Raw genomic sequence first — 13,319 nt, 5'->3', positions numbered from 1 at the left:
GCCATTATTAAGAGAATTGCTTCTCCAGCGTAACTGAGGTGGCTGTTGTTGGGTGTTAACATGCTGCTTGCTAACTTGGATGTGATCTTGACTTCGTGTGCCCTGAGAGCCCCATGGTAACTGGGGATCCTTAGAAGGTGCTCTACCCCCTTTTCTTGCTCTCCTCTTTATTTCCTTTCCTTCCGTCTTCATCTTTTGGGATTCTAAGCTCTATGACCTCATCTTCTGTTATGATGATATGAGTCCCAGGGCTCCAGGAGTTTCTGTGTTTAGGGTTGCTCTTAAAGGGGAACCGGGGCTTTGCGGTTCTCAGGAGGGATGAACCTATGAGGTACGTTCTGCTACGCAGCTGCTTTGCTATCACCTGCTGTTGCAGATTCTTAAAGCGGGATTTGCTCTTGCCTCATCCAGCGCAGACGTCCGCGTCTAAAAGCGGGATCCCCATTCATCAGCTGGGAAACGCGCTCCTCTTTCCAAGTTCTCCACTGTCCCCTCTGCTTCCGTCATTTCAGACTTGCTACTGACACCAGCACCAACAGGCTCCTTTGCTCTGTGGTTTCCTTGGCTTTTCTGTTCCTGAGATCCAATCAGGGGCAAGACTTTCTCCATTTTAAGCATTTTGTTTCTTAGGACTTTTATTTCCTCATCTTTCATGTTATTTTGCTTTTTTACTTCTTGCAAAATATCTTCCAGTTTGTCAATGTGAACCTTGAGGTCGTCTACATCAGTCCCGCCTTTACCACTGGCCATCACGTCTTCGATCTTCTCATCCCCTACACCCGACAGTGTCCCACACATCCCTGGCCACTGCCCTCCAGGAGTCCCCGCTCATTGGGATCTTTCTTCCATACATCGCACAAAGCTCTTTCATCTTAACAATGGCCAAGGCTTCAATCTCTGCCGACTGTGCCTAAAATCGTTGAGCGCAACCTCATAGCATATCTCTTTTACAGCCTGAATCTTAAGATCTGAGATGGTGACCACTTGGAATCTTTACACAGGCGCATTCTTTGGGGGATTTGATACATTTTAATTGGCTCTCGTTTCTTCCCACTGCTAGGGAGGCCACACTTTTTAACAATGGTTTGCAACTTGCTGGGAGGTAGCTTTTTCTCTCAGAGAAGTAATCAGTTTCCAGCTCTCTTCGCAGGGACCTCTTGTCAGAATCGTCCCCGCTATCAGAATCCGCGTCCTTTGGAAAAACAAAATCAAAAAATGGCCCCAAAATAACCAAAATTAAATGTAAAAAAGGAAAATCAAATCGAAGAAAAAAAACAAGTAAAAAAGCCTTAACCAATTTAAAACCAAAACCAAAAATAAGTAAATAAAACTTAAAAAAAAAAGATAAAACAAAAAACCCCCCTAAGTGGTGTGTAAGTTTATTAAGACTTATGTATATATAGGTCATTAATATAAAGATTTGCTTGTTTAGTAACACCAATGCGAATTCCCACTTTCTGGCTTAAGTGATGAAATCTGCAATCCAATTTCTTAGGAGGATTGATACGGTGACCTTTCCCTCTAAGGTCATGTGAAGTTATTAACAAAATGCTGTGAAGTAACACCTCCACCATCCTGCGGAAATGCAGTAAAACCTACGCCCCCACACATGCTAACACCCCATGCAGCCATGTCCCACATTTGCCTTGGATATTGCTGTTGCTTCTTCCAGAAACTCTTTCCCCCCATGAGTGAGCACAGATGCCATACAAGATTGTGACGAGCAGGCGGATTAACAAAGGTTAGTAAGGCTGTAGGATGCCACGTTTTGTTTAGCTTTACTAAAAGAGCAGCCCTAGAAAAAAGTTAGAAGAGGAGAAGGTAGAAAAAGAAGCAGTCAAACAGGGATGATGTTAAAAATGAATCCCTATCAGCAGACCACATGGGGTTCTTATCAACCAAACTTTTCTCTAGAAGACAGGTGAGTTTTGAAACTAGTCCTTTCATGAGCATATACTGGATTTACTATTTTCCTGTCATGCTAAATGATGTGCTACATTTGTACAACTAACATTTGTTACCCATAGAACAAGGAAGCATAAAAAAAGGATCCTCATAGTGGGTCTGCTTTTTTGTTTTCACACACTTAAACCAATAAACACTTCACCTCCAAAATTTTAAGAAGTTTCCAGAACATAAATTAAGCTAGGCAAATATACTTTCATTAAACATCATTTAAAATTCCCCAAGTAATATGTTAATAAATATGACCTAAAGATGTTTTCTATCTATGAAAACCCATGGCATTTCTAGCTATTTGAGGAGTATCACTTTAAGTGACAACTCTACCTATAAGCACATAAAACAGAAAGATTATATTCTGCTTAGGTAAAATAGATCCACTTTAAAATGCTGTCTCTAATTCTGTCTTCCCAGCTATGTTTGCACTTTACCTCATTTTCAAAAACTTTAGATGGGCAGTCAGGCTGCTGTTTACTTCTGTTTTAGGCCCAAGTAAAACAGCAGCCCAGGGGTGCCTGGGCGGCTCGGTCGGTTAAGCTTCTGCTTCGCTCAGGGTCCTGGGATTGAGGCCTGAGTCGGGCTCCCCACTCAGAGCACGCAGTCTGCTTTTCCCTCTCCCTCTGCTGCTCTCTTGCTTTCTCTCAGATAAATAAATCTTAAAACAAAACAAAACCACAGCCTGACTGCCCAACTAACTAGTCTTCAAGGGCTACCTGGATAATAATCAATCGTTCTTAATAACACAAGCACATCTTTATGACATGCAAGCAATGTTGGATCTACACAAAAACAATGTTAGATTTAGAATTCCCTATGAATTAAGGAAGGCTTAAGGAAGAATTTCTATTCAGGAAATAAAAGTTCCTTGGAAAAGAAACTATTCACTTAGAAGAGTAGTTCAGGACAGTCTAGTTAAAAAAAAAAAAATCTTATACTCTCTTTTACTTGGCTGTGATTACCAAAATTATCTCTAGTAAACAGTATCTTGCTTTCTAGGCCAAAGATGCCTATGTACAGTTATTTCTAAAAATAACTTTTAACAATAATGACAATAATTTGGTCCTGAATTTGGAGGTGCTGATTTGTATTATTTCTGTTGGTCTATAAATGGGTACTAAACCCATTTATAGCCCTACCTATTTGAAAATTTAACAAAAAGCAGAGTTAAATTTATAGACTCTATACTAATTTTTTTCATTTTTAGTTTAAACCTCAGATGTCTCATCTGAGTGATAAAAGAGGACATTAATAAACATTAGAGGAAAAAAATATGTCTGACTCCTAAAAAAGGTCTTCCTGCCAGTATGTATAAACTAAATTTTATAGAACATAATATACTCTGACTGTTCCCATGTAACTGACAACTATCACTCTATCCCCCCACCCCCAGCTTCTTTTCTTTTCAAGATTGCTCAAGGATGAAATGAATACTACCTAATCTACGAAATAACAAATATTCTAATCACTGCTTTCATAATATCACGCTTGAGAGGCAGAGATTAGGTCTTTAAACTCTAAAATAAAACATAAATAAATAAGAATGTTTACATAAATCCAAAGGAACTCAAATTAAACTAAGTGGCCATAATTTTCATTCTTTTTAAAATACTATCACATTGGGGGCACCTGGGTGGCTCAGTCAGATAAGCATCCAACTCTTGATTTTGGCTTAGGTCGTGAGATCAAGCCCCACATTGGGATCTGTGCTAGGAGTGGAGGATGCTTAAGATTCTCTCTCTCTCCTTCTGCCCCTCCCTAACCCCCCCATAAATAAGATAAAATAAAATAAAATACTACCATATTGTCTTTGTAGAGTATGTTCTCCTTACAGCCCCCATATCACATACTGACCATGATACTAAAATTCCGTAGGCAAAGTTTATGTGCCAAGATGTACACCCTATCTCATGTCAAAAAGATTTAAAGATATTTAGATTCACTTATTACAGAGTTGGAAAAACTACTACTCAGGTCTGGCCAATTCGTGTCACTAAATGATGCTTCTGTTTTCATTAAATCCCAAAGCAAAGGCCTCCTGAAGAGACTGTGCAAGAAGCTTGTGCAGAAAGAAGAAAGAAGATACCTAAAAGACATAGGTGAAAAAGCAAGCACAGAAAGGACCAGGTGTGCAATACAGCACTAACTAGAAGAGAAGGTTCAGCACTGCAACTATATGACGCATCTGGGGAACTATCATAATAGAAAACTCATAAGCCTGAATTCCGTTTTTTAATGTTGTCATTATGCAAAAAATGATTACATATATTAAATACATATTTACTGAATAATTATTCCTTTATATCCTCTCAGTGTTTATTCATAGGGTGCATTCAAAATGTATCTGTTGGCTGACCAATACAGGGTCATAAAAATACATCTTCCATTCAGTATTGTTACTGCTAAATATTCTTCAGGCTAAGGCATTAGAAATCAATTCCTCTGGGGTGCCTGGGTGGCTCAGTTGGTTAAGCGACTGCCTTCGGCTCAGGTCATGATCCTGGAGTCCTGGGATCGAGTCCCGCATCGGGCTCCCCGCTCAGCGGGGAGTCTGCTTCTCCTCTGACTCTCCTCCCTCTCGTACTCTCTATCTCTCATTCTCTCCCTCTCAAATAAATAAATAAAATCTTTAAAAAAAAAAAAGAAATCAATTCCTCTGGAGGACAAGAAATCTGAGTGGAATAGACAGTTGGACCTAGGGGGGAGGAAGCAACCTTCTTGCTTTAAGTAGCTGCTCTTGAAAATCCTAGCTTGCTTTCAGATACACAGAACATATGACAACCAGAACCTGATCCCTTGCAGGCTAAGTATGTCCCCTGGAAACTAAGTATGTCTTAGGGACATTTACTTTCTCTTTATTTGATGGTCATCATCTTTATTTCAGAGCAAAGAATGATCATCAGCTCTTGGTTATGGAGAGCACCAGCCATCATCATTCTTTCTCACCTGGTTACTCAAAGGCTGGTCTTGGTGAGCAGTGCTGGCATCACCTGGGAACTTGTTAGAAATGAAGACTCTCAGGTCCCACCCCAGGCCTACTGAATCAGCATCTGCATTTTAACAGGACTCCCAGCTGGTGAAGAAGCACTGCTCTTACTGAACAGAAAGAATACTGAAGCAATTCAGAAGCCCCAAGATTAAGCTTCAGACCCATGACTTAACAGATGTTTAAGAGTGAGCAAGACAGCATTTTCAGCCTTGGTTTCCTCAACTATAAATTGGAGGTAATATTACTCTTTTATTTACATACACACCTATCAAGGAGGGCTGTTTTGGGAATTAAAAAAAAATGATGGCTGTTAAAGCTCCCTGTAAATTATAAAGCACTATACAAATACAAGGCACTACTGTTAATGATACATACAGCTTAATGATACCTGTCCTCATTGATCTGTCACAGACCATCAGAGGCATGTTATTAGATTATACATTATTAAGATAAAGGCTCCTCATGTGTCACACTTTTCAAGCTCCTAATCACACTGTAGCCAAATCCTTCTGTTTTCATTAAAAACTAAATGTCAACTAGGCCTCATAAAGGGATTTGAACACTGCTATTGTCTTGCCCCAAATACTTGATTTATTCTTTCTTGGACTTCACTAGAGTTTCTAAGACAACAAACTAACTGGTTTAACCCACTGCCAGGCCTAAGAAATGAGTGACCCTGGAAGAGGCTGCTTTTGGCATTTCTGGCCCATTTAGCACCAGCCTCTTCTCCAAAGCAGAGCATGACCAGAAGGCTGCAGTTTACACACACTATTTTAGATGCTATGTTTTATGCTAAGGGAAGAAACCAGTATCCCAGCTTTCTCCTTATCTTAAAAGAAGTCTATGGGTCTTAAAATATCCTAAATTGTATCCACAGTACCCAAAGGTTTATTATACCTTTTCCTTACATATCAAATGAATGCCAAGAAGAAGCTTTTTATGACCAGGGCTTTGTTAACCAAAGCTGGATGGCTTTAAAAATGAAAATCTAACTAATGGGTCAACTTATTTATTCATGAGATTCAGTTTCTATCAAACTTAGAGAATCAATTTACATCATAAAATGCTAAATCCATTAGAATTATAAGCTGCAGCCTCAAACCAACTTTTCAGCGGCTCACCCAAATCTTTCTCAACCGGAGAAACCAGGCTTCCTTCTACTATCTGAGCTGCTGTGTAGCCCTGCTTCCACTGTCATCCCACAGGCCACGGAGACCCTTATTGAGAATTCAGACTCCATGCAGGGGAACAGAAAAGGATTAACACATGCAACTGTGTAGCAACACTTTTAGACACAGTTTAACTAAAAAAGAAAAAGAAAAAAAAAGTCTGCCCAGCACAAGAACAATCCCCAAGTCAGCCCAAGAGCAGAGAATTAGTACTATCAGGTGATCAGAAACAAAACCAAGGCAAACACTCACTAAATTCAATATTCAATATATTTATCATTAAAAGAATCACCACTGCAGCATACTCAAAAACCACCATCAAGAGGTAAAGCCTACCAGAAAAGCTCCCACTAGCTCCTCAAAAAGCACTTGGTTTTGCTAGAACTAAAGATTTAACTTTAAGACATAAAAGGCCCAAAACTGTACCTTTATGGACACTTTTTCAAGCTAAGGCTACCAGGAGATGTAAGTTCATTCTCCATTAAGTAAATGAGAGAAGAGCATATGGTATCAGTGAGAGCTGGACAAGCAACTGGGCAAGTGCTCATCTGTGGAACAGGGAAGGTATGAGAGCAAGCTGCCCTTTTCCTAACAGAGGATTCAGGATGGACTCCTACCAGTCTCTGCTGCTCCAAGAGAAGATCTGCTTCTTCCTTCTCCTTTTTGTATAGGATCTCCATCTCCTGTAGTCTAGAAGGAAAAGAAAAACAAGGGAGGAAAGAACAAACTGTGAAATCACTGGGCTGTTTCATGAGCACTATATACTGCATGTTTAAAAGAAGTGATAGTCATGGGGGCCATATCATATTTGTGCATTACCTTTTCTCCATCTCCTGCTTCATATCAATCCCTTGTTTTTCCAGAAGTTCTCTCTGGGCAAATGTCCAGTCCACAGGCTCAGAGGGGGTCTCAGCAGAAGGAGTCTTCTCCCGCTCTGCCCGTGCTTGCTCCGGGTGGTTGAAACGAAACACATGGTTTTTACCCATGATGATACGGTTTCCTAGCACAAAACAGAAACAGAGTTAAGAAGCCATTTTTTAAAGGTATACCTATCTAAGTTAATAACCTCACTCTCCCTCCCTTTCCCTAAGGCAAAAAGACAGCTTTTGGAGTTTTACAAGAACAGAAATCCTAACGCTATCATACTTCAGTCTTTAACAAAGAGTCAAAAATTAAGAGTTGCTCACACAAACCACGTGTTCTTTACTGAAGACTTCAAACCTTTCCCAGTCTCAGGGGCGCCTGGGTGGTGGCTCAGTTGGTTAAGCATCCAACTCTTGATTTTGGCCCAGGTCATGATCTCAGGATCCTGAGACTGAGCCCCAAGTGGGGCTCCCTGCTCAGCGGGGAGTCTGCTTCCTCCCTCTTCCTCTGCCCCCTCCCCCCAACTTGCGTGCACTCTTTCTCAAATAAATGAAAAAAATCTTTAAAAAAAGGAAAAAAGCAAAGGACTTCAAAAAAACAAAACAACTTTCCCAGTCTCACCTGAGCGCAGCTGAACAGGCTGGGCCACCCTCTTGCCATTTACGTAGGTTTCTGAGCGTTCACAGGGCTCTAGGGTCACAATAACTAAGAAGAACAAAACTAGTATTAGCATCACAAACCACTGGAATAAAACAATGGAAAGAAGATGACTGTGAAGACTCAGGGTAACTAGAATACATTCCTGCAATCAGCCAAGCGGCAGAGCATTTATATAATAGTTCATTTTAGGGTATCAAAACCAGGGGTGTGGCTAAGAGAAACATTTAAATGAATGTGACAAACCTCAAAAGAAGATGGGAAATGGTCGTTTTTGGTGATATGTAACAGTTCAGTCCATAAAACTGAAAACCATCAGAAATCTTAAGTGTAAGATATAGGTACTAAACCAGAAACATAAGATCAAAAGCAGCTAAATATTTTGATTAAAGGAATGAGTCATTTAGCACAAAAATACCATTAGATTATTGTTCTGTTAGTAACCCAGACAAAAATCAAGACCGACTTTTTCTTCCCTTCTAGAAAAAATACGTTCTGGGTTAAGATTAGGGGTCCTTCAAATCTCCCACTACCCAGGATATTTGTTCTTTTCGTACTTGTCTATAAATAATTAACATTCAAGACCAAGCCTAATTGCCTATGTCCTGCTCAGTCTTGGCAGTTACAAAAGGGCTCCTTTTGTCCAGGCTATTTTCATGTAAAACAGCTATGTCCGTCCTGCATTTGTAAGCAGGCCAGGTTTCTCCATTTTCCCAAATATTAGATTGTACAAGAAAGTATCACTGAGAGAGACAGGGAATAGCAAGCCCTGGCGATTTCTAGTAATACAGAATGAAAAGGTTGTTGGAAAAGCTATGCCAGGAACTCTCACCGTCCCCACTGTTGTTTCTCTCGCTCCGGAAGATACAATGCCTCTTCTTGAATGTGAGCCCCACTCAGCACGATGTCCTGGCGCCGTTCAGCATCTGCTTGGCCAACCCTGAACACAAGAGAAAGTGTTTCCCAGGGAAATTCAGACACAAAAAGCACTGAAAACAATGAACCTCTTTCTCCCAAAGAATATTCTTTGGTATGCACAAAAAGGTATCGCTTCTTTTTATCAGAGGCTTTCAACTGCAAATTTTATTTTCACATATGACCAACCTCCCTACATTAGAATAAGAAACCAAGGAGCAAGGATACATCGATGTAACTCACTCAGCTTTATAAAAAGACACGAGTGAACTAATCTCCCTAATGAATTCATATAAGAAGTTAGAAAAAGAAAATTTTTACTTAGGGTTTTTAGGGAAAACTACATGTTAACTGGTTCAGATGGCTAAAGCACTTACATAATTTGGGAAGACAGGATAGTTTGTAACTATTTCAGACACAAAAAACAGCAAGTCATTACAACAATTTTTCAACAAATAACATCTCTTTAGTTATTCATTTACGAGAACAGAAAACAGTAAATGACCAAAAGAAACAAATATACCTTGTAATTCCATCTTTGATGTAATAAAGCAGGCATTCAGACATTAGTGGGTCCTCATTGAGGTTAACAAGATGTGGGTCTGAAAAAGGGTACAGATGATCAATTTGGAGCAAGTACCACTGGGTGGGCAGTGACAATAACAGTGACCTACAGGAGGCCAATGGCTTCCTGGATTACCCACAGTTCCTAGAAGAGGAATGTCTTTTATTCCTAGTTCCAGCTGCAATTCCATACAAAAAGAAAACACTCTCTTCAGGCCTTCTCAAACTGCACTAATACATTCTATTTAAAACATGAGTTCAGGGCGCCCGGGTGGCTCAGATGGTTAAGCGTCTGCCTTCGGCTCGGGTCATGGTCCCAGGGGTCCTGGGATCGAGCCCCGCGTCGGGCTCCCTGCTGAGCAGGGAGCCTGCTTCTCCCTCTGCCTCCCTCTCTCTCTCTCTGTCTCTCATGAATAAATAAATAAAATCTTTAAAAAAAATAAAAAATAAAACATGAGTTCAGGGATAAAGAACAAGATCCAATTCTTGATAAGGTCAAAGCGTGAAGAATACAACAGAAAAACAAGGAGAGGACGAGTGCCTGGATGGGTTCACCATAATTCTTGTAACTATCTGGACAAAAATCTTGAAGGGTGACAAAATATGCTATCCCAAAATATGCCACTTTACGTATTGATTATTTTGAGCTGAAGGCACCTGAAAAACAGCAAATGCAGGGAGAAGCTTCCTTCGAACCCCCTCTCCTGCCTGAAGACAGGTCCTCCCAAATGGCCTCGGCCGCCATGTCCCCTCGGAGTCCCTCAACCAGGAAGGAAGGACTTGAATCCCAGGAAAGGGAACCAGAAGTCGACACCACACTCACATAGACTTTGTCACAAACGATCACACCTTCCATCTATTCTTCCAAGGGCCCCTTCATCTTTCCTGAAACTCATTTATTCCCTCCTGAGAGGCCTACATCCCCACTCCCCTTTTCCTACTAGGATGGTATTTAAGTCTGAACTCTAAGCCACCTTGGGGAGTCACTCACTCTCCCTTGGGTAGCTCCCAAACATACCTGAGGCAGACATGTTAATACGTTTATTTTTGTTTTTCTCTTATTAACCTTTTATTACTGGGCTCTCAGCCAAGAACTCAAACAGGTAGAGGGAAAATTATCTTCCCTTCCTACAATCTCCAGAAAATACTTAACTTTTCATTTACTTTATAAAAATGGGTTTTTCTTTCAAGATTTCATTTATTCATGAGCGAGAAAAGAGAGCGAGCGAGCGATAGAGAGAGCACAAGCAGGGGGAGAGGCACAGGGGGAGAGGCACAGAGGGAGAGGGCGAAAACAGACTCCCTGGCAAGCAGGGAACCCAAAGTGGGGCTCGATCCCAGGATCCTGAGATCATGACCTGAGCCCAAAGGCAGAACTTAACCCACTGAGCCACCCAGGTGCCCCTATAAAACTGCTTTAAAAATGGGGGACTGGGTGGCACAGTCAGTTGAGCATCTGACTCTTGGTTTTGGCTCGGGTCATGATCTCAGGGTTGTGGGATCAAGCCCCACACTGGGCTCTGCACTCTGGAGTCTGCCTGAGATCTCTCACCTTCTCCCTCTGCCCCTCCTCCCCCTAAAATAAATAAATCTTTAAAAAAAAAAAAAAAAAGTCCCCACATCCCTGGCATTTCCCTCTATAATTTTTATCACCTCTTCCACGGTCTCAGCTATTGTCTTTAGTTTATTAGTCTTTACATTAAAGAAGAAATCAAAATCACTGACATTCAACAATGTACACATCTTGTAAAAATCCTCTTCATCTATCTCTAATATTTCTAAAATCTTTGAAAACCCAACCTTCTTTGGTGAAAATACCCCACTGGAATCCAAAAATAAGTCACATGGTCTTGGGGTCAAAATCTACTCAAGACAGTGCCAGCAAATGTGGAAAAATGAAAGAAGAATCAGATGAGAGGGTTAAGAACAGGGAAGAGAAAGATGATTAAACAGAAATTAGAAAAAGCTCTACATCAGCATCTGCCTCTGTAGTCTAGAGCTCTGCTGGTTTGAGAAAGTCAAGGCCCTCTGTGGGCTGTGTTCTTTAAAGCCCATTAGGACACTGGCCTTAGAAAAAGGGGATCCTGGAAACAGGTTTTGCCTGTTTGCCCCTTGCTTAAAAGTATTTCCCCCCGACCCAGTTTTATGGAGGTATGATTGACTAAGTAAAAATTGTATACATTTAGGTTGTACAACATGTTGTTTTTTTTTTTAAGGTGGCGAATGTGCATGCAATGATTACCACAATCAAGTTAACATATCAGAAACAGGTTCTAAAACTGAATCTGGATGTAGCCAGTGGTGTATCCCTTCCTTTCTGAGGTAGTCTAGAAAGTTAAAACAAGATGCATAAAATTAAAGTAAGAAAATGCTTTGGAAACAGAGATCTCAGTGTGGAATTCCGTGCTGTTTATATCACACTTATTTAAATTATTTATGACTTGTGTTAAATGCCATAGTTTTACAAATGTTGTTACAAAAATTTTCCATATAGTTCTTAACACTCAAAGATGTTGTAAATCTCTTTCAATATACACAAAGGCACAACTCTGATCAAACCCGTAACTGCTAAAATCTCCACAATCCTAAGTATGCTATCTCAACAAATAATGTCTTACTGAAGGAAACACTATTAAACTGAAAATCACAGACCGTTGGCAATACACACACAAAATACTCTTATTGTTATTCCAGTTCTACAATGTATACCAAAAATGTCTTTAAAACAATCTTCTTTGTTGATAATAATGCAATGGAATTCCTAAAAAAAAGTTATGTGACCTTGACAGAAAAACCAAACCTAAAGAATCCTAGCAAAAACCAGGAATATTTCCTATCACATAAACACAAAAATGGAAACCCCCCCTGCCCATTCTATGCCAACCTAGAGAGATCATCATCAGACCCTGCAGAACATGTGTAAGTCTCTGATAGGCAAGCTGGGGTCATCTGAAATGAAGAACCATTTATTACTGGCACGAATATATCTGCTTTGTAAATAAATAAATATGTTCTATTATTGTCATATAAGAAGCACACAAAAATAATTTGATAATAGTTTTCCAATATCTAAGAATAACTAGGAAGCAACTTAGTAAAACAAAACAAAACAAAAACAAAAACCCCCAAAACCAAAACCTACCTTACTCTTCTAATTAGCTACAAGGAATCTACTACCTAACAACTATAAGATTATGTAAGTGGGAGGGTACTACTGGAGTCATTTAAAAAAAAAAAAAAAACCTAAGAAAGGAGCAGAGGAGGCTAGAAGGGTGAGAACAGGAACTGCTTTACTCAGTATAATGGTTGTCTGTAACACAAACTACAGAAACAAACTTGCGTGGTATTTTTCTACACAAACCTGAATAGCTGAAATTGCTTCCAAAGAGTTATAAATCAGGGCTGCTGGCATCTGTGGGAAAATCTACACAGAAAGAGTAGCCAAACTGAAGCAAGGTATGTGAGGTGAGAGGCTGGGTATTTTAAGAGAAAGCAAACAATGCAGATGAGTAAACATACTGAATCATGACCGAAAGTTAGATTTACTGCCTTAGGTTTTATTTTGTAAACGGCAAACACAATAGGCATTTTAGAAACAGGCTGCCCTTGTACTGTAAGATGAAATCAGAAATGTCTGAATTAAGACAAATCTTAAGATAAAATGAAGGAGGAGGGGCCAGCCTGAGAGACCGGAAGTGCCTCAGTGACCAAGACAAACAGGAAGTGCTTCTGTTGGGTTGAGTTTCACAACAGGCTCCTACCTTCTTAGGTGAAAAAACTCCCAGGGTTCCTCCGTCTTCCCGAATGGCCACTCCCATCTCAGCCAACAAGGCCTCTCTAGAAAAACAACAAGCACATCAGAATACCAATATCAAAATGTCAATTAAATCAGTCTCTTGTGAACTGGAAAGTAAAGCATGCAAAGCAAAAACTGTTGTCTGTGTTAGCAATACAAATGTGAAAAATCTGTCTCTCCCATCATTCATGAGAATTTAAGGGAAACAGCACATTCAAAATAAGTTCTGTTCCCATGTTAGGTAAAGTTGAATTCACCCAAATAAGAACTTTGTCTCATCTGACGACTTTGGAGGCAGACAGTAATTCATAAATAATATGTCTATTAATACAAAAAAAGGAAGATGGGGTATTCCTTAAGGCCAGACATCTAACTCAAAGAACCATTTCTTCAAAATCTAAGAAAG

At 40.0% G+C, this 13,319-nt stretch overlaps 1 protein-coding gene across 1 annotated transcript in view; it reads right to left on the bottom strand.

Moving 5' to 3' along the window:
- Positions 1–13,319, bottom strand: part of KIF1B (kinesin family member 1B) — a 141,267-nt gene that overhangs the window by 58,269 nt on the left and 69,679 nt on the right. The window contains 7 exon segments of the mRNA XM_035726999.1: positions 6,735–6,807; positions 6,937–7,117; positions 7,603–7,686; positions 8,471–8,510; positions 8,512–8,578; positions 9,077–9,155; positions 12,869–12,954. Of these exon segments, the coding sequence (XP_035582892.1) occupies positions 6,735–6,807; positions 6,937–7,117; positions 7,603–7,686; positions 8,471–8,510; positions 8,512–8,578; positions 9,077–9,155; positions 12,869–12,954 (610 nt within the window).

The sequence above is a fragment of the Zalophus californianus genome, chromosome 4, assembly GCF_009762305.2.
Source record: "Zalophus californianus isolate mZalCal1 chromosome 4, mZalCal1.pri.v2, whole genome shotgun sequence".
NCBI lineage: Eukaryota > Metazoa > Chordata > Mammalia > Carnivora > Otariidae > Zalophus > Zalophus californianus.
Note: the sequence above shows the minus strand (reverse complement) of the source record. Positions and strands in the feature narration are given on the sequence as shown.